Genomic DNA, 18599 nt, shown 5'->3' on the forward strand with positions numbered 1-18599 from the left:
TTCGCGGATGGAGTAGTTGTCGTCGTCGTAGTCGAGCTGCCGTTGGTGGCTGACTCGTACATCATGGCGTGTGGAGACATGGTGTGCGTTGTTCAATGACTACGCATGTTAGTTTCGCCTCCATGGCTCGGTGAGGGGTATGGTGAAGCATGGATTCTTTCGCAGGTATTATCCTGTGGATCAAGTTCCGACCGTATAATCTCAGAACGACGTCTGGAGCGTGCTGATTCCTCTCCTGTAGATGCAGAAGTGCCTCCGTCTAGCAGCTGTATCCGGAGACTGTACCGAGACACCTTGCTGCCGCTGACCATGTGACCGGAAGCTTGTCATAAGAACGAGCATTCCGTCAGGCCTGCTTCTGGTGCGGAGAAGGTGCGTCTCGGTACTGGTACTCCGTAACCCAACTGCCCGCCATTGACTCGAAACGTTGCTGTTTCAAGCCAGTGGAGCGACTAAGCAACAATCTGCTACCAGAGGGTGGAGGAAGCAGTCACGACTCCGCGAACGTCGAACACCGGTTCATGCATCATCGTTTACCATTGATACCTTGATCGTCACTGAATAGACCCCATCTCGAAAAGAGCCGAAGCCGCATCATGGCGGGTGCTGAGACCATACCAGTTGCAATTTTCGCACCTGTATGTCAACGGTCAGCAAGCTCACCAGTGCTCCACGCGTGTTAAGAGTACTTTGGCTTTTGGCTAGGAAAACGGTACGTTTGGGTCGAAGAGCGATATTACAATCGAGTTTTCGAAAAGGGAAAGCGGAGGAGCTGTGTTCGAGGTGAGAGGGCATTGAAGAACATACCCCTCGTACCTCGAGCGTCATTGAGGGCGGGTGGTAGCTTCTATGTCCTTATCCGGGTGGGCCAGCGATAGCCACGGCAAAGCCCGATCGGGCTACGCGGTTGCTCGATCGAGGTCGACCCAGACCTTTGCTGGTTGAGCTGTCGAGGTGCTAGGTGCTATGCAATAATACCAGGACGCCTAGATGTGTGCGTGTGCGGGTGAAATCCCAAATCTTTCGCCCCTCTTCTATCGGGGCCCAGTTCCAGAACGTTGCCGCCAGATTGCCAGTACTCGTTAGCGCGATAGGATGCTCAGGCTATAGTACGGTTCTCTCTATATTCATTGCCTCCATCTGTAGCTCTTCCGTCTCCTTCCGTCGTCCCTGGTTGTAGTACGTCGAGGCGAGGTTGTGCAAGCCCGATGACTTCGACAGGTGCCGCTCTCCGAGCTCTGCCACTCTTACGCTTACGCGTAGACGTCCATCGCAATGGTGCTCCTCGAATCTGGAAGCGGAGAGTTGACGCTGCTCTCATGTGTGTGTGGCAAGTGGGTGCGACACGCTCCAGTTCTCTTAGTGTCCCGGTAGACGCACGGCAGGCAGACTGCCTACCTGTTGGTCTTCCTATCATTCGAGCTGCCCTTGCTTTACCAGCCACCAGGTGGGAGCGCTGCACTAGGCGGTGCGCTCGAATGTGGACAATTTCACCGTGGTCAATACGTACGAATACCCTTGTGGGTAGTAACATCCTTATCAACCCCATTCCTTACATTCTCTTGTACAGGGTTCCTCTCGGAGTAACGACCAAATCCGACAACATGTTCCCAAAAGACCCCATAAGTCAGGATTCAGTCCGGCGACATTAGTTCGTTATCTTCGTTCAACACTTAGTAGCATTAGAAAAGTCTCTCTAAAAATCTGCATAGGGATCGCTGCTTAGACACAGCACTATAGAAGAGTCTGACACTCGAGACCTCGAGCACAACGAATGCCTTAGAGTGCGCTATTGGCAATTGCAAGTGCCAGAAGCGGTCGCAACCGGTAAAAACTCGAAGTCTCGTTAGTATACGTAAGTTTGATCTTAAACCAAATGCTATACCTTAGTATATCGAGGCTAATATCGTTTGAGGTGATATAATCTGTATAAGTGTGTACTACTTCCCCCATAGTACTTCGTATTTCGTAACATTATCTGACACCAGTAGTGCCTTATGCTGCTGAAGGTTGCATGACAAACACTAAGGTCTCTGTAAGGCAGGTTCGCTGTGACCGATGTCTTGGCCACCTTCCCTCGGCCTGGCTATCAGACTCACGCCTCGGGCTCCGCCAACCCGCGACGGAGCCGCGTCCCAACCTGTGAAGGCATCAGGTTTCAAGCGTTCGACGCTGCGCTGCAGACGGGCTGTCGTTCGCAAAGGCAGCAAGGTCATCGTAGTCAAGTTCGCTAGCTGCCATTTCGATGATCACAATCGCAGAGCGGCGAATTGCAAGGATTAGAAGAAACCGAGCATGTCAGAGGGAGGAAGAAGGCCAAAGACGCTGAGAACGGGGAAGAGAGGCCGGTAAGATTGAGCGAGCTGAGCAGTCTGCTTCGCATGCCACACATGCGGCGTGGGTGGCAGCATCCTGTACCGACCGGATGTTCCAACTCGTACTTGAGTCTCATCGTCGAGAGTCCGTCCTCGTAGGGACCGATTCCGCATATGTTTTACAGCGCGTACAGTCGGGCGGTGTAGTGTATCACATCTCCACTACTTGTACCTTGACATTTGACGACACAGCCGTGGAAGTGATGGGCAAGGGACTGTTCGAGCAAGTGGCACGTTGTATATGATAATGGACATCTTTCGGAAAGTGCATGTGGTTGACATTCCTCGCCAAGGACAGCGGTCGTGCCTTGGACTCCGACATTCAAGCGGAACCATTACGCTGACGAATGGAAAACAACAGCCCTTTCGCGCGGCAGTAAAAGTCATACAAAATCGGACCATGGAGGAATGCAAAAGAGGTGAGCTCCCTTGCCGGATCGAACGACAGACCTTAGGATAATTACAGGTTACAGTCTGCAATCCCACGCTCTACCACTGAGCTAAGAGAGCTGTGCACACAACCAATGAGGTGACAAAGTCCCACTGGTTCAAGCTCGCGAATTGAGCAAGCACGAAACAATAATTACTCAGATATTTATATGTAGTCATCCATCATAGACCCGAAGTAAAGCCGAGTATCGATCCTCCCTGTTCTCCTGCTTTCGCAGGGCTGCTTTGCACCCTACAATGTGGGAGCCTCATACGTGATTGTCGTACACACATGTACACATCGAATAACGACTTACAGCAATACTATTTGCTAACGAAAAAGATAGATCAGAAGAGAGACCGCCATGAACGTACCTGGAAACTCTGCCTGCGCTCCTTGTCCGATACATGAAGCGTAGGAACTTTGTCAATATTGACGTGTATATTGCTACTAGCACCGGTTGAATCTACTACTGTACTGGTAGGAGCTACCTGAGAGGTCACCAGAGGCATCATCTAGCCCCTCCGTTCACTACGCCAGCCAGGTCGCTCCTTCATGGACTTCCTTCGCGAAGTAGTCGATCAAGGTCGACGAGCCGCGGTCGACGCCTTGAGTGGTGGCAGAATCGAGAAAGACTCGCCATTCTCGCCTGAGGTGCCAGACGATCTCCGTGGATGGCTGCCTGACTTGTTCGATCGCTTCCCCATAGTCTTCCCCTGGGAGCGCCCTAAACCAATAGACCCAGCAGTGCACAATGTTTGGATCTTGGACAACACAGCCTTCAAGGTTCCGCAATTAGGGGATATCAGACATGAGCTTGCCGACCCGAATGTGGCACAGCCGCAGAGAACGACCAACCCGCAACAGCGGAGTGATGTAGCGGACACGGATGCTGGAGCATGGGAGGTTGAGTTCGTAGCATGCTACTTGTGTGTATAGTATCTTTAAGACATCTCCGAACCCCTGCTGATGTGCTCGACTCCAGCATCAAGAACTCTGGACGAGGTGTTGCCGGCGTCACCGCTGCGTTGATCAAGCAACTGCAGCTTGATGAGGACGATGTGGCGACCAAAAAGCGAATCGCTTCCCGTCTGGAACCTTTCCTCGACACTGTATTGCCTCGCCACACAGTCCGCATATCGATTGACAACCAGGAAGAACAGACCCTGGGCCCGTCTTCTTACTCTGGAATCAGTTCTGCTCTACATCAACTTCACTTCAAGCCATCGTCTGCACAAGTAACATCCAATACCCTCAATCTGCCGCCTCCGTTTGGCCTGCCCAGCCGGACGGTGCTTGGGGAAGAACAAGGATGGGCTGTAATCAGTGATATCGACGACACAATTAAGATCACGCAGACTCCGAGCCCCATCGGCATTTTACAGAACACTTTCACTGTGGAGACACCAGCGCCGGTAGCGGGTATGCCGGAGCTGTATGCTCATATAAGGCAAGACCTCGACAACCCAACTTTCTTCTACCTATCCGCATCGCCATATAGTCTGTACCCATTCCTTCGCCAGTTCCGAGATGCTCACTACCCGCTTGGGACTCTCATACTTCGCGACGCTTCGTGGCAGAACCTTGGCGGACTCATAATGTCACTCCAGCAGAATACGAAAGAGTACAAAGACGACCGCATTGCTAAGATTCACGGTTGGTTCCCGCAACGAGATATCGTCTGTATTGGCGACTCAACCCAATCCGATCCTGAGGCCTACGGTGAGGCAGCTAGGAGATACCCTGGTTGGATCAAAGCAATCTTTATTCGGAAGGTGACCGGTATTGCGGGCATGGATGAGGAGAAGAAGAATGCATCTGAGCGTTTTGAGAGTGCGTTCACTAATCTTGACAAAACGCTGTGGCACGTGTTTGTCGAGCCGAGTGAGGTAGCAGAGAAGATTGACAAACTGGTCCGGACGAAAGGCATTCGCGAAAGTGGCGATTAGGCCGATGCGCACCTCTGGCTTGCGAAAGGAGGTGAGGGGTTGCCTGCGTGCGTGGGATGGGAGAGGTGCGCGCATGCTGTCGTACCGAGAATGGGCTGGCTTGCTCTGCGTGCCATGTGAACACAATGCGGTGCGCCTTATGTTAGTCGGAGCCCCAATCATACACGAGCGAGACGTTAATGCCAGCTTCCCAGCAATCGTGTTGGCGCTTCGGTTAGGGTTGCGGCGCCGCTGCTGCATCGGTAGAAGTCGACGCCAGTCACATCGGCTCGTTTGCAACGAGGTACAACCGCCTCGCATGACCGGCAACACATCAAACGGTTCTTGCGCCGGGCCGGTAACGGTTACCGCGAAGCCGGGTACGCTGGGAGACATCTGCGCGGGAACAGCACAGTATTGCTCTATTAACGTTCCATATCATCGTACAGTCTTCCCCGCGCAACAGACGGCCGAAGGAGCTTTTAGCCAATGGCGGCAATGTCAAGAGATTTATTGACTCGTCGCCACAGCGCATTAGCAACCTATCTTCAGGTCGACTACGCCCGTTGACAAGGAGCAATCCCGCGCCCTTCTGCGGTCGCATGCTGCCGCCAATGCACTGCCGGTTGAGGTGGGCCGGTGGAACTCGCAGTCACATCTTGATTGTAAAGTACAGTAGCATTGCGCGGGGAGGATGCGGCACTCAGAAGGCGAGCTCTTACTCTATCCCGGGCCGTCTTCATACAAGCCACTTCGTGGGTCATGCAACGTCAATCCAGGCTCATGATGCCATAACACCAGTCTTGTGGCACGACGATTTGGAAAATGGATCGACCACAGGCTAGTCGGATATGCTCGGTGACCTCCCTAATGGCAACACGGCATGCTCCATTAGGACCCCGAGCCTTCAGTGAAGTCCGAGACATGAGCTTCGGCGAGCATCTCAGTCTGCATCTAGCAGAATATGCTACGATATAAACCTTTACGTGCTCATCGCACTCCCATGCTTTGGGGAGACAAGGAGATTGCTCTTCGCCTGCTCGCGCAGTGCAATTACCGACAGTCAAGCTCTCGTCTCCATCATACCACAGTACGAACAACTTAATGCGTGCCTATACCAGTACAGGATTCAGCTTTTAAGCGATCCTCAGACGACCAGGGTGCCCTCAAGCAGACTGGTCCTCGGACTGGTACGTATTGTGATTGGTCGGCATTGTCTCTGAATGCATCTCTCCTCCCAATGGCCCTGCCCATTCGACAGTAATGCTGTGCGCCATGTGAGTCACTATTTCGAGTCCATTCACGAGGTTGATTGGGTCCCACTTCTGCAGTATGCATGTCGTCACCGAGCCATTGCCTCGCAGATCGACGCCGTGCAAATGTCGTGAATGTTGGCATGGAAAGCTGCTGTAGGCAGTTACTGAGACGCGGTTGAGCCTTCGGTGGCTGATGGTAAACCTTCAACAATGAAGGCGGAGATGATACCGCTTGCTATGCTATCCTTGACTGGACCACCGTCACAATCACAGCGTTGCGGCTCGGTAGCAGATCATACGCAGTACCATGGGACAACCACCCTTCTTTGCATTGGGAACGTGCATTAGCCCGTCTGTTCTAAGGCTTGGCTATACATGCGATGCCCCGAACGAGTGTGACATCGATACAATAACGCTGCATAGAAGTACGCAAGTGCTGGCGTGGGTTTCGAGCGAGCACGATCCTAACCCAAGCTTGTCAATGCTGTGCCACCTCAGGCGTTTTGCCGCTTTCTCTGTAAGCGATGGACCCACATGTCGTTCAGCCTGTCAAGCATGTTGTCTTCAGCCACGAGACACATTGTCTATGCAACAATATTGCCTCATTACTCCCAGCATGATGGCATATTTCGATAGCTGTATGTAGTGTGAGAAACAGGTCTTCGCGCGTGGACGCTGTGACGCAATACAAGAAAAGAGTCCACGTGCTGGAGCTGGGACCAAATTGTAACTCACGCATACGCCGCCGCATCGCCTCCAACCACGGAGTTTACGCATCTCAATGCTGTAGCCTTGCAACGGCACATCTGCGGACCGACCCTTCAGCGCCGTTCATGACCCTGAAGTTTTGGCATAACCCCACTCAAGCCTGCTTCATATGCACCTGAGAACCATTGACTATCACTGGCTCACTGCTTCGGCTCGCTTGCGAGGCGATTGGCGGGCTAATTGCTGTCCGCTCTTTGTCTTCCCTGACAAGCAGTGTCATGTTCATGTAGGTCTTGCGATGGAAGAGCTCGATAGCCTGCCGTGCCTCCACCGCGGAGGCGAATAGTATGGTAGCGCTGCCTTTCGGCCTCCTTGTCGAGGCGTCTTTCTGCATCTCGCATTTTACCACGCGCCCAGCTCGACTGAACAACGCCTCGACGTCCTTGCCTTGCGCTCCAAACTTGAGACCACTTACGAACACTCCACGGGCCTCAGTGCGGACGGTCCCGTTGACAACGTTGATCGGTGTACCTGTGGATGATATTGCGTAAGGTGTAGGTGAATACGGCTGGCTATTGGCTGCTTGGTGTGCTCTCCACGCCGCCCGAGATGGTTGATGATGATATGTCGGCGTTGTGGGATAGCATTGCGCGTATAGATTGGCAGCGTGATGAGGACTTGGTTGGCTCAATTGCACATCGGACATCGTTTGGGCCAGTGACCCCGGAGGGAAGGGAGACGTATGCGAACCATTGGTTGCTGTTCGATGGGACGGAGCCACGGCAGACTGATAGAGCGAATACGAAGGGTAAGGAGCCTGCGGTTGCTGCATTGGTGCATCGGGTGGAACGATCTGCCAGCCAGAGGAGCCTGCTATGCGTGTTACCTCGAGTCCCTGCGCAGTATGCGGGGAAGTTCCGTCTTCGCAGTTGCATCGAACGAAGCGGGCGTCGGGGCAGCTAATATCCCAGAGGTGTACGCGAACTCTCCGCCCCTCGATGGGACTACCGACAAGATAAACTGAAAACTTGGGTTAGAAAGACGACCGAGTGTTTGCGTCAAAGTGCCTTACTGTAGAGACTGCGGGCCTCGTCGGCCCTCTGAACTCTGGCATAACCCTCTCCGGTTCGTCCATTGGGATAAATTGCCATGTCTGTCCATATGCCATGGGACGCCTCCCGTCGTATCAAGTCCTTCAGATCTTGCCATGTATACTTCTTCGGAAGCTTCGCGAGGCGTTTCAGTAGGTATCGACATCCAGATGTTCGGTTACTCACGCCTTCGATGCAGAACAAGTACGACCCGATACTGCTAGAACGAGAACTTCCCGCCATTGACTTTGAAGCTCAAAACCCCCAAAAAGCAAGCAGCAACGCAGAGAACCGTACCCGATCAGATCATGCCACTTAGGAGAAGGAAGGAACACAGCGAAAGTCAGATACCCACTGATGCTGCGCCGGAAGGATATACATATAAGTACCCGGGTTAAAGGGCTAATCTGGCATGTTCACAGGTGGAGTAGAACGAGCCCTCGCTTCTGTATGCCAAGTCGCTCGAAGCCCTCTTCCTGTTAACCGAAGGCCCGTCAGGCTGCGAGATTGGCGTCGAAAAGATGGAAACGGTGCATGATGAGTTGCATAACGCTACCGTGCGAGTGCTCGGACGGGATCAGGACCTCCAAGATCAGATGCTTTGCCATGCTTCTGCAGACTGAAGAAAGAGGAGGTGCCTCGTAATGTAACGAAGGCTGAGCGAAGGACACCACATGACATGGTTCTCTGAGTTTGACGACAAGCGCAACAGACACTCAACGCTGACGATGTGTTCTCATTCAGCAGGATCCATGTGGCATCGTTACTACCTCATTGAACGTCTTGGTGTTCGGTACATAGATTGGAATACATCGTCCCCAGTGCGACATTAAGTCTCGTCAGCGGAAGTGGACGTCGTTGTTAACGGAAACCCGAGATGGCGCAACGCGCTAGTCCACGCTATGCCTTCAACTCGACCTGCGACCTGGTGGAACCTGCGAAAGCCGAGACTCGTTTAGCTCGTATTGGCCGCTCCAGGCGCCTTGACTACGGCGGCTATTGCGAGTCATCCGGGACCGGGGATTCTTGATCGCAGGACCTTACGCGCGGAAGATGATAGGGTTTGCAGCTGCGTATCTTAAGCGCTGCAATGAACTTAGAAATAACGAGCTTGGTCTGTGCGATGCGATTCTACACAGCTTCGGTCGCTTGAAGGCTCTTTCTCGGGATTTTGCGAACAGCAGCAAATACGCAGCAGCCCACGGTGGCTTGCGGGCGTCCGTTAGTGGCCCGCAATGGCGTACACCTATGCTGTGTAATATAGCCCGTATAGTATGAGATGTGCGGTCAATCCTCCCAAATCAAAACTGCGTCAGGATGCCTTCGAAGTCTCCAAGGTCACTTTCCAAATCGATAGAGCAACCTTTGTTGCTACGATCTAGTTTGCCAACGGGTAGTGAGCAGGATCACACTTCGAATGCAAGCCAGGATTAATGAAGACGCCATGCATTAATCGGTCGTCCCGCCGCTGCCCCGATGCATTAGCATATTGTTCATGTGCTTGCCCACTCAGATAGCCTTCGCCTGTTCTTCATCACTATTGCCGCACGCAAGCAGTTGTCGTGTAACGCTCGGTGTAAAGTGGAGTTCAAGGTATAGCACGTGACTACGTACCATCTTGGCATTTCGGCCCTACTCAGCGCCGAACCTTACGCGTGCTCGTACAGCACCCTAAGAGCTCCTCATTGGCAGTACCAGAGACAACACAATGTGGCAAGTGTAGGGGTCTCGATGAATGCTGGTCAGGTCAAGAATGCTGAGCCCGAGCCATGACACGTCACAATCTCGATGAACATCTGTCCTGGCTGCTTCACACCACATTTACAACCCCACCAGCCCAGTTGTTGCCTGTGTGTTCAGCTTCACCGGATGCTTTAGAAGCGACGCGCAGCGCAGTTACTGGACACCCCACTGTTAAGGACGTACAATTGACAAGAGTCGAGCTGCAAACTCGTCCACTGGTGTCTGTGGCACGTGCATCTAAACAGGAAGCAACGAGCGAACAAGCAATGGCAAAAATTCGCCAAACTCCCGGTTTGAACGTCCAGCCTCCGTCTACCATATCGCCTCGAAATGGTTTATACGTCGCCACCAATCAGTCTCTCGCCGGATCTAGTCAAGGGTCGGTCACGCCGGAGCGGGCAGTGCCACTTGGGCATGGTCCACCAAAGCCGCTGCTGCCTCAAGCTCACACGTTTTCCGGAGTGGAGATTCTGGACTTGACCCAGAGTCTGATAGGTGCGGGTTCCGCAGATGATACGCCTGCCGGTCCCCATAGCGAGCGCCGATCCCGCAAGCGGAAGAGCGATGCGCTTGAGCCCGGCTTGTCGCACCTTGCGGCCGGTGAACCGTCAAAACAAGCGCAGCCAGGTCGTCCAGCATCCCGCGACTTCACTGCCATCGAGAACCTGCTGGAAGACCCGCAGGGGCCGCCTCCGCCTTCCTCTACATTCGCGCCCAAGGCAGTGTCTCCAGCCACTCGCGGAGCACTCCCTTACTCTGTGGCCGGTTCCCCAAGCCCATTAGCAGCTGCAGCGCCGCATTTCTTCGGAGCAACGAAGGAACCCGACATCGAGAATGGTAACAATGACGAGGAGGACGACATTATTGACTTCGTTGGAAAGTACAGTCACCAGAGTGGCATGCGGCTTACGCCGCGTGCGAAAAAGCGTGCTGTCACACTGCAAGCTTCTCTTAAGTGTACCCCAGGCTCACCGACCATGCAATCCGGAACACACTTGGTTCAGGCGGCGACTGATAGGACAGCTACGCCATGTTCCGGGACGGCGTTCATGTCACCAAGAACGTCCGCTTCGGAGCAGAAGGCTCCAATGGTGGTGCCTGGTGAGTATGTTGGCAGTACTCAGGAGCATCGAGGTCCTGATGCCGAACTTCTTAAAGCTTTCTATGCAGCATCTGATGCGAGCATACAAGCCATGTTCAATGGCATGCAAGCCAAGATGGAGCACCTCTGCGATGCTGCAGCTCGGCGGTTGGATGAGTTCGAGGAAGCGGACGTGCTCGAAGCCGACATCGCGGCTCTCAACTCGCAGAATGCGGCAATCAAGGCCCTACTGAGTAGACGGAGCGACTATCGGATTCTGGCGGCTGAGAAGGAGCAACTGTTCGCATCAGTGAGGCGTGCGCTCATGACACAGCAGGGCGTTGACGCGGCGAAAGCGGCGAACAAAGCATGCAAGGCACGAATGCAAGACTTAGAAGGATCGTGCGTCATTCTACTACAGCCATGCAAGGGTGTTATTGCGGCGCATTTAGCGAAACCTGCCGAGACTAATTCAGCGCCTGCACGACGCCTTCGAGACGCAGGTGCGGCAGACCAAGCAATACCTAGTTCGAGCAGAGTTGCGCAGACGCAAATGATGCCGCCTCCTCCCCTTCCGAAGGAACACCGGTCAACGCCGGTGGCCATCGCCACTGTTATGTCTCCAAAGAGGCATCACAAGCCGCCTGTCCCGCTCATACGGCAGCCAAACCATATTGCGCACGACATTGCGCGACCATTTAACGAATGTCTGCCTGCTGACGGAGGGTTCATTGACGAAAGCGATATGGTGTTTAGCAATCGGATGGGATCGCCACCTGCGCCTTATGAGCATGAAAATGAGGATGACTTCGGAATGGACGATGACGACGTCATGCTGGAGTTTGCTGATGACATCGAGAATTCTGGCAAGAGTCCAGCTTTACGCGTCAGGCCAGTAGAGCGGGCAGTCTTCGCGGAGACGACGGGCAATGGTCAAGATCGACACATCAACAAAAGTGCCAAGAAAGGCAGGAATAAGTCACGCATGACGTCTCAAACGGACGTTGATATAGAGGCTCAGTTCCGATATCCGTGGTCCCACGATGTCAAGGTAGCATTACGAGAGCGGTTCCGGCTCAAAGGGTTCCGTGAAAACCAACTACAAGCCATCAACGCAACCTTGGCGGGTAAAGACACCTTCATCCTCATGCCTACCGGAGGTGGCAAGTCATTGTGCTACCAGCTACCGTCTCTCATCACTACGGGCAAGACCAAAGGAGTTACTGTTGTGGTCTCACCACTGCTCAGCCTCATGGAGGACCAAGTGCAGCATCTTCTGGAATTAGGCATCCAAGCATTCCTGGTAAATGGCGAAAGTACAGCTGGCGAAAAGAATCAAATCAGGGAGGCGCTGGGTCAACGCGACGCCCAAGAGTTCATTCAGTGCCTATATGTCACGCCGGAGATGCTCAGCAAGAACGAGTCAATGCTCAGCATCTTTGAGCGGCTGTATCAACGCCGTCAGCTTGCGCGCATTGTTATCGATGAGGCTCATTGTGTCAGCCAATGGGGCCATGACTTCCGCCCAGACTACAAGCTGCTAGGAAATGTGCGCCAGAGGTTTCCAGAGGTGCCAGTGATGGCTCTAACTGCAACAGCAACGGATGCTGTCAAGCTTGATGTCATACACAATTTGCATATTGACAGTTGCGAGATTTTTACAAGAAGCTTCAATAGACCAAACCTATACTACGAAGTGCGGCCCAAAGAAAGCAAGGGAAAAGATCTCGAAAGTATTGCCACGCTGATCAAGGAGAGGCATCGCGGCCAGTCTGGCATAATTTACTGCCTATCCAGGAAGAACTGTGAAGACATGGCAGCAGATCTTGTCAAGCAGCACAAAGTCAAAGCTGCGCATTACCATGCCGGTCTGACATCGGAGCAGAGGTCCAAAGCACAGAAGCAATGGCAAAGTGGTACTTACCACGTCATAGTTGCGACCATCGCGTTTGGCATGGGTATTGACAAAGCTGATGTCCGCTTTGTGATCCACAACAGCATCCCGAAAAGCCTGGAAGGGTACTACCAGGAAACTGGACGGGCAGGGAGAGATGGAAAGCACTCCGGCTGCTACCTCTTCTATGGCTACTCTGACGCCGGCAAACTGCGTCGTATGATCGACGATGGCGAAGGCAGCCACGAGCAGAAAGACCGCCAACACCAGATGCTGCGTAAGATGGTGCAGTTCTGCGAGAATCGTAGTGACTGCCGGCGCGTTCAGGTGCTTGCGTACTTTAGTGAAGTATTCCATCAGGACGAATGCCAGAACCAATGCGATAATTGCAAGTCTACCTCCACCTTCGAAACCAAGGACTTCACAGACCTAGCTGCCCAAGCCATCAGTCTTGTTCGCAAAGTGTCAATGGACAAGGTCACGGTCTTACACTGCATCGACATCTTTCGCGGGTCTGAGAGCAAGAAAATCAAAGACAAGGGCCACAATGATCTCAGTGAGTTCGGGGCTGGCAAGCACATGGGCCGGGAGAATGTTGAGCGTCTTTTCTACCGCTTGCTTGGCGAGAACGTGATTCGCGAGGACAGCGTCATGAATAAGAGCGGGTTTGCAAACCAGTATATCGCTCTTGGTCAGGATTGCAGGAGGTTCGGTCCCGGTGGGGAAACCCTTCTGTTAGACGTCCGAACATCGCCGAGAGCTGGGAGAACTCAGCCCGTTCCGAAACGGTCAAAGCAGGCGAAGCATGATGCTGGGGACCGGAAGTTGATCAGCCAGAATATGCGTATGGAGGCCCCGCTCTCGACAAATGTCTCGTCACCTATACAAGCCGCCGCATCGAAGCGCAAGGCAGCTTGCCGACCGATGTTCCATGCGAACGGGTATCAGCAAGACGGCTTTGTCATATCAGATCCTGAGGACGGAGACTATGCGAACAATGACAATAATGAGGACGAAGACCGTGAAACGGCGTTTGACATCATGGGCTTTGCGCCGGTTAGGGAGAGTGGCCGGCATCGCAAAGAGAGACGTCGTGAGCCAGGGTCTCCGATACTTACCGACGCTGTGATGAACGACTTGGATGGCCTTCACCGACAGACTGTCGAAGCTTTCGTCAACGACGCAAAGATGACATGCCAAGAATTGGTGATACAGAAGAAGCTGCGTTCTGCACCGTTCTCCGACAGCACGCTGCGTCAGATGGCCATCAACTGGACGACCACCGTCGATCAAATGTCGAGATTACCTGGTATTGACGGCGAGAAAGTGAATCTGTATGGCAAAGTCTTCTGCGCAATGATTCGGAAGTGCCGTCGTTCGTATGACGAGCTTGTTGCTCAGGGATTCCGGGACGAGGAGGCAGTGGATCCGAACGCGCAGAATGTCATTGACCTGGTCAGTGACGGAGACGAAGAGGACAATGATGAGTACGGAAGCCTTGGCACGTCAGACATCGGTGAGGAAGATGATGAAGGCGGTGAGCCTAGCGGCTACTTCCAACCGTCGCAAAGGGTCCAAGAATTCAATGCGAAGTTTGCGGACTCCAAATCACAAGCGTTGCGGGAGGCAGCAGCAAAGAGACCGGAGGCGTCCGTTGCGAAGGGTAGTAGGAGGTTCCATAGGAAGGCCAACTATCAAGCCAGGGCTCGCCAGGTCTCCAGCTCGGCAGGCGGTCGTCGCTCTACGTCTGGTGTGACGAAGAGGAAGGCGTCGGACAGGACTTCAGCTGCAAGGGCAGGTACAGGATCACGACAAAAAAGGGCAGCAGAGAGCTCGCGGCTGGGCGGTATCTTGATGATGCCGACGTGATTGGTTCGCATCTGATATGTTTCGGCTCTGTTGCACCATCGCCATCGCTACGTGCTGGCCAAGTTTCCGCAACTTGTTCGTGATCTGCATCGCTAGCTCTACAGACCCTAAGCGGAGAGGGATTTGTCTCACAGCCATCCATTAGAAGCTCCGACACCGCTGTCGAAGGGTGTCGCACTGCAGCATCATTGCAACGATCGCCTATGCGGGAGCTGGAGAGATTGTGAACATGACTGATCCGGTTGGTTTGAGATTTCCTTCGTTTCAGGTACAGACTCCAACTTGCCATGTGGACAAGTGGCCCCGCCACCATTGAAGCCCCACAGTGACGGACCGCTGGCCATTGCTAAGCGATAAGTTAGCGGCTAGCTGTCCAAGTGAGGCCTATAATCAGTAATCACAAGTCTTGACGCTTCGAGTCTTGACAACATTAAGTTCTATTCGCCCTCGTAGTTTCGCCGCGAACTGTGCAACATGAAGATCTCGACGGCGGTTCTTGGGTTCGCCGCATTGGCCGTGGCTAGCGATGTGCACGACTTAACCGGCCAGACCTTTAATGACTTCGTAAAAGACCATGATCTCGTGCTCGCAGAGTGTATGTCACCAAAGCGCTCGTCTGCTTGGTAATAAAATTCACTAATGTGCGACAGTCTTCGCGCCGTGGTGCGGCCACTGCAAGGCCCTGGCTCCCGAGTACGAAGAAGCAGCGACAACGTTGAAAGATAAATCCATACCTCTTGCCAAGATCGATTGCACGGCCGAACAAGAGTTGTGCCAGGAGTATGGCGTGGAGGGTTATCCGACTCTAAAGGTCTTCCGGGGACCGCAGAACATTGCGCCGTACTCGGGGCCCCGCAAGGCGGAGGCCATCATTTCCTACATGACGAAGCAGAGCCTTCCCTCCGTGAGCCTTTTGCAGAGCACCGAGGCCCTCGAGGAGTTTAAGACCGCGGATAAGGTCGTCTTGGTCGGCTATTTCAGCACAGACGACAAGACCAGCAATGTCACATACGAGGAGGTTGCGGACCAGCTGCGCGACAGCTTTCTGTTCGGTGCCACTTCGGACGAGGCTTTGGCGAAAGCGGAGGGTGTCACTCAACCAGCTATCGTACTGTACAAGGACTTTGACGAAGGCAAGAATGTCTTCGAGGAAGGCTTTACGAAGGATAAGCTCATCGACTTCGCCAAGGCTGCCTCGACCCCGTTGGTCGGTGAGGTCGGCCCTGAGACATATGCTGGTTACATGGCGGTGAGTGTCAATTGCGGAAGCTCGTGGTCATTGTCCAAGTACTGACTAGCTGTCCTAGGCCGGCATTCCGCTTGCCTACATCTTTTCCGAAAGTGCCGAGGAACGTGAAAGCCTCGCCAAGGCATTGAGGCCTGTCGCGGAGAAGCAGAAGGGCAAGCTCAACTTTGCCACGATCGATGCGAAGGCGTTCGGCCAGCATGCCGGCAATCTAAACCTCGAGGTTGGCAAGTGGCCAGCTTTCGCGATTCAGGACACGGAGAAGAATCAAAAGTTCCCCTACTCCGCGCAAGGGTCGGTCTCTGATCTGAGCGAGAAGAAGATCGGCAAGTTCGTCGAAGACTTCGTCGCCGGCAAGGTTGAGCCCAGCGTCAAGTCTGAGCCGATCCCTGATAAGCAGGAAGGCCCGGTGACGGTCGTTGTAGCAAAGAACTACCAAGAAGTCGTCATCGACAACGACAAGGACGTGCTACTTGAGTTCTACGCGCCGTGGTGCGGCCACTGCAAGGCTCTGGCACCCAAGTATGACGAGCTCGCGGGCATGTTCAAGCAGTACAGCGACAAGGTCGTCATTGCCAAGGTTGACGCCACCCTCAATGACGTGCCTGATGAGATCTCCGGCTTTCCAACAATCAAGCTCTTCAAGGCAGGTTCGAAGGACGCACCTGTTGACTACTCCGGTTCTCGCACGGTCGAGGACCTCGCAAACTTCATTCGTGAGAACGGCTCGCACAAGATCGATGTTGGCTCGAAGGCAGAGACCATGGAGGGCGTAGAGACCGACCAAATGCCTAAGCAGGCTCCGGCTGCGACGGCCTCGGACCTGTCCGAGAGCGTGACCGAGGGCATTAAGGACACGATTACGAAGGCTGCGGGAGCGATCAAGGACGCTATCATCGACGATGGTGAGGTGGAGGAGCACGACGAGTTGTAAGCCAGGAAGGTAGTTGAGATACTACATGTGTGTCGTTAGGAGGTATGCTGTAACGAATAATATGTTATTGCGATGAACTTGGGTAGACGATGAGCTTCGAAAAGGGCTTGAAGGGCGCCATGTCTGCGATACCGAATGAAGCGTGCTCGGAGTTGCGAGTATGCTTCCTTACCACAATCTAGCATCCTCCTCAGTGCCTTGTACAATGGTACTTTCTAGCTCTGTGTTGTGGGAAAGCTCATAATGTAGGAATATGGAGGGTCGAGTCTCAGGGGACCAGCAAGTGCTTGAGGATCAACATGATGCAGTAGCCCATCGTTGACTTGCATGCCGGCCTAGGTTACGTTCGACACGACTAGTTTGCCGATGCCTCCGCCTGCATCTGCTTTGTCACCAGACTATGCCAACTCTCCCTAATTTCGCCATATTACACTCGGAATCACGCCTCCTCGTAATGCAAGGCATCCATACAGAAGCTGCACCGGATTCGTTTCTCCACTCCACTCTGCTTCCAGATGCGAGTGAAGGCGTTCGCTCCAAAACTCTGGCCTACTACCATCTTCTCTCGGTACGCTATTCGATAGTGGTGCTCTGATCATGCACGTGACCACGGATCGAAGCCGCCGTTTCTACAGTAGCTCAATCCGTGGCATCATTCGCTTTGTGAATACTATGCAACCAGACGTGCCTTCATGCGCCCGCGTAGGCAGATGCGTTCCATTGCGTCTCGTGGATGCAGGCATAGCTCATGTGCGTTACGGGGACGCCCATGTGTTCTGCAGCCTGCTATCTCTTCGGGTCGGTAGCATTCGGGTCCGAAACAAGCCACATTTCGGTTATTACCGGGCGGGCACTGTCATGAGTTGGCGCATCGCAGTCGTCAGGTCTCGTCGAGCTTCCATTTCGTCGTGGTCTTCCGATGGTCGATAGCAGTGTCGAATAACTGCCAAAAGCGAGTGGTAAAGGACATACCTGCTTAAATAGTCAGCAAGTAGAGAGAAAGGCGTCGCGAACGCAGCTACGCACATGTATTGACGGATACGCTCATCCGCATCCCCATTCGGTAGCTTGCCGAAGCCTTCCGCGAAGCTAGCAGTGGGCCTATAGAAGCAATCCGACATGAAGGGATCACCCCAGAACGCCGTCGAGTAGTCGAGCAAACCCGACACCCTCTGGTTCGTCGCATCTACCACTACGTTGTGGTCGGCGCAAAGCTCCAGGATGACGAGGCTTGGTTGCGTAACCTTATCTAGAGAGCCACGATGCTTGCGCACCAACTCTCTCATACCGTCGTACGGTAGGCTGATGAGTGCGTCCTCGCCGTCGCGTAGAATGGTTTCTAGCATTGAAGCAAAGACCCTGGCCCATGACTGCGAACCTGGAGAGCCTTGGGCTTGTCTAAGTGAGCCAAATACAGATCCTTTGACTGTGGCCAGGAGTTGGACGTGTGCACCCAAGCTCTTGTCGATGTTTGCAAGAGCTTGCCGGGATAGCGACGGTTCAATATCGGCTAGTATGCAACCACCGAAGGGTCCGGTTACCTCGTATCTGCTGCCAATGGCCGCGTTCGTGTTGCTGTATTCGATGAGTCTCGCAGTGACAAGACCGGCTTGATTGCGCAGAGCCTGAAGGACATAAGCTTCCATTTCCAGTCTATCATCCTCGTGCCGCAGCAGTCTGACGTTCTGGGACGGCCGACATTTTAGCAGGTAGAAGAAACCTTTCGTTGTGGTCAAACGGTATGTGCGGAAGAGATACCCGCTGAGCTTGTCGACGCTAACAGCCTTCGATTGTAAGGCGTTGCTCGCCACGCGCTGTACTGCGCCTTTCTCCGGCGCTTTGGAGGCAACGTTGGGCATGCTGGGTTGTATTTTCTGATGAGTGCTAGTTGTTCGAGTGAATGTTCAGATACCGCTCGATCGGCCTAACTGCGCGGAGACGGTGGCTCTGAGGATTTTTGTCACTGCGGTCGGGTGTGCTCGTTGTAGACGAATCCGTAGTCTCTTGCGATTGAGCAGACGTCCACGATGTACAGGATTTGGTA

At 53.6% G+C, this 18599-nt stretch overlaps 10 protein-coding genes and 1 non-coding gene across 11 annotated transcripts; 5 read left to right on the plus strand and 6 right to left on the minus strand.

The window, feature by feature from the left end:
• Nucleotides 1–51: 51 nt before the first annotated feature.
• Nucleotides 52–866, minus strand: BAUCODRAFT_30478 (uncharacterized protein). Its single transcript, XM_007674341.1, has 3 exons — nucleotides 690–866; nucleotides 619–636; nucleotides 52–99 (listed from the first exon to the last, which is right to left on the minus strand). The coding sequence occupies exons 1-3, from the start codon at nucleotides 793–795 to the stop codon at nucleotides 62–64; spliced, it is 162 nt and encodes a 53-aa protein (XP_007672531.1). The 5' UTR covers nucleotides 796–866; the 3' UTR covers nucleotides 52–61.
• An 839-nt stretch (nucleotides 867–1705) lies between these two features.
• BAUCODRAFT_30480 (uncharacterized protein) lies at nucleotides 1706–2626 on the minus strand. The gene is made up of 3 exons (XM_007674342.1): nucleotides 2041–2626; nucleotides 1916–1927; nucleotides 1706–1855 (listed from the first exon to the last, which is right to left on the minus strand). The coding sequence occupies exons 1-3, from the start codon at nucleotides 2214–2216 to the stop codon at nucleotides 1780–1782; spliced, it is 264 nt and encodes an 87-aa protein (XP_007672532.1). The 5' UTR covers nucleotides 2217–2626; the 3' UTR covers nucleotides 1706–1779.
• Nucleotides 2627–2797: 171 nt separating this feature from the next.
• On the minus strand, nucleotides 2798–2885 carry BAUCODRAFT_t9. Its single transcript has one exon. It is a non-coding gene; the product is annotated as a tRNA-Cys (tRNA).
• Nucleotides 2886–3360: 475 nt separating this feature from the next.
• Nucleotides 3361–4754, plus strand: BAUCODRAFT_119594 (uncharacterized protein; the record flags this gene model as incomplete). Its single annotated transcript, XM_007674343.1, has 2 exons — nucleotides 3361–3734; nucleotides 3791–4754. The coding sequence occupies 2 exons, from the start codon at nucleotides 3361–3363 to the stop codon at nucleotides 4752–4754; spliced, it is 1338 nt and encodes a 445-aa protein (XP_007672533.1).
• A 156-nt stretch (nucleotides 4755–4910) lies between these two features.
• Nucleotides 4911–5420, minus strand: BAUCODRAFT_362974 (uncharacterized protein). The gene has a single exon (XM_007674344.1). The coding sequence runs from the start codon at nucleotides 5335–5337 to the stop codon at nucleotides 5068–5070; it is 270 nt and encodes an 89-aa protein (XP_007672534.1). The 5' UTR covers nucleotides 5338–5420; the 3' UTR covers nucleotides 4911–5067.
• Nucleotides 5421–6209: 789 nt separating this feature from the next.
• On the plus strand, nucleotides 6210–6743 carry BAUCODRAFT_362189 (uncharacterized protein). The gene has a single exon (XM_007674345.1). It carries the CDS (start codon nucleotides 6297–6299, stop codon nucleotides 6633–6635), a length of 339 nt encoding a protein of 112 aa, XP_007672535.1. The 5' UTR covers nucleotides 6210–6296; the 3' UTR covers nucleotides 6636–6743.
• A 108-nt stretch (nucleotides 6744–6851) lies between these two features.
• BAUCODRAFT_128698 (uncharacterized protein) lies at nucleotides 6852–7848 on the minus strand (the record flags this gene model as incomplete). Its single annotated transcript, XM_007674346.1, has 2 exons — nucleotides 6852–7717; nucleotides 7770–7848. The coding sequence occupies 2 exons, from the start codon at nucleotides 7846–7848 to the stop codon at nucleotides 6852–6854; spliced, it is 945 nt and encodes a 314-aa protein (XP_007672536.1).
• Nucleotides 7849–7854: 6 nt separating this feature from the next.
• On the plus strand, nucleotides 7855–8204 carry BAUCODRAFT_30483 (uncharacterized protein). The gene has a single exon (XM_007674347.1). It carries the CDS (start codon nucleotides 7859–7861, stop codon nucleotides 8105–8107), a length of 249 nt encoding a protein of 82 aa, XP_007672537.1. The 5' UTR covers nucleotides 7855–7858; the 3' UTR covers nucleotides 8108–8204.
• Nucleotides 8205–11597: 3393 nt separating this feature from the next.
• BAUCODRAFT_63664 (uncharacterized protein) lies at nucleotides 11598–13196 on the plus strand (the record flags this gene model as incomplete). The annotated part of the gene is made up of 1 exon (XM_007674348.1): nucleotides 11598–13196. A coding segment is annotated over one exon (1599 nt), but the record flags the coding sequence as incomplete, so codon positions are not given.
• Nucleotides 13197–14755: 1559 nt separating this feature from the next.
• Nucleotides 14756–16755, plus strand: BAUCODRAFT_362045 (uncharacterized protein). The gene is made up of 3 exons (XM_007674349.1): nucleotides 14756–14970; nucleotides 15026–15624; nucleotides 15683–16755. Exons 1-3 carry the CDS (start codon nucleotides 14850–14852, stop codon nucleotides 16553–16555), a joined length of 1593 nt encoding a protein of 530 aa, XP_007672539.1. The 5' UTR covers nucleotides 14756–14849; the 3' UTR covers nucleotides 16556–16755.
• Nucleotides 16756–17394: 639 nt separating this feature from the next.
• BAUCODRAFT_62836 (uncharacterized protein) lies at nucleotides 17395–18414 on the minus strand (the record flags this gene model as incomplete). The annotated part of the gene is made up of 2 exons (XM_007674350.1): nucleotides 17395–17527; nucleotides 17582–18414. The coding sequence occupies 2 exons, from the start codon at nucleotides 18412–18414 to the stop codon at nucleotides 17395–17397; spliced, it is 966 nt and encodes a 321-aa protein (XP_007672540.1).
• Between the last annotated feature and the right edge of the window lie 185 nt (nucleotides 18415–18599).

The sequence above is a fragment of the Baudoinia panamericana genome (assembly GCF_000338955.1).
Source record: "Baudoinia panamericana UAMH 10762 unplaced genomic scaffold BAUCOscaffold_2, whole genome shotgun sequence".
Classification (NCBI taxonomy): Eukaryota; Fungi; Ascomycota; class Dothideomycetes; order Mycosphaerellales; family Teratosphaeriaceae; genus Baudoinia; species Baudoinia panamericana.

Excerpts from the sequence above, each read along its gene's own strand:
- BAUCODRAFT_362045 (XM_007674349.1), top strand. The coding sequence starts at position 14,850 with ATGAAGATCTCGACGGCGGTTCTTGGGTTCGCCGCATTGGCCGTGGCT. Across the intron at positions 14,971-15,025 it reads TGATCTCGTGCTCGCAGAGT|TCTTCGCGCCGTGGTGCGGC; the intron begins GTATGTCACCAA and ends AATGTGCGACAG. Across the intron at positions 15,625-15,682 it reads CATATGCTGGTTACATGGCG|GCCGGCATTCCGCTTGCCTA; the intron begins GTGAGTGTCAAT and ends TAGCTGTCCTAG.
- BAUCODRAFT_30480 (XM_007674342.1), bottom strand. The coding sequence starts at position 2,216 with ATGACCTTGCTGCCTTTGCGAACGACAGCCCGTCTGCAGCGCAGCGTC.
- BAUCODRAFT_30483 (XM_007674347.1), top strand. The coding sequence starts at position 7,859 with ATGCCATGGGACGCCTCCCGTCGTATCAAGTCCTTCAGATCTTGCCAT.
- BAUCODRAFT_30478 (XM_007674341.1), bottom strand. The coding sequence starts at position 795 with ATGCCCTCTCACCTCGAACACAGCTCCTCCGCTTTCCCTTTTCGAAAA.
- BAUCODRAFT_362189 (XM_007674345.1), top strand. The coding sequence starts at position 6,297 with ATGGGACAACCACCCTTCTTTGCATTGGGAACGTGCATTAGCCCGTCT.
- BAUCODRAFT_362974 (XM_007674344.1), bottom strand. The coding sequence starts at position 5,337 with ATGCGACCGCAGAAGGGCGCGGGATTGCTCCTTGTCAACGGGCGTAGT.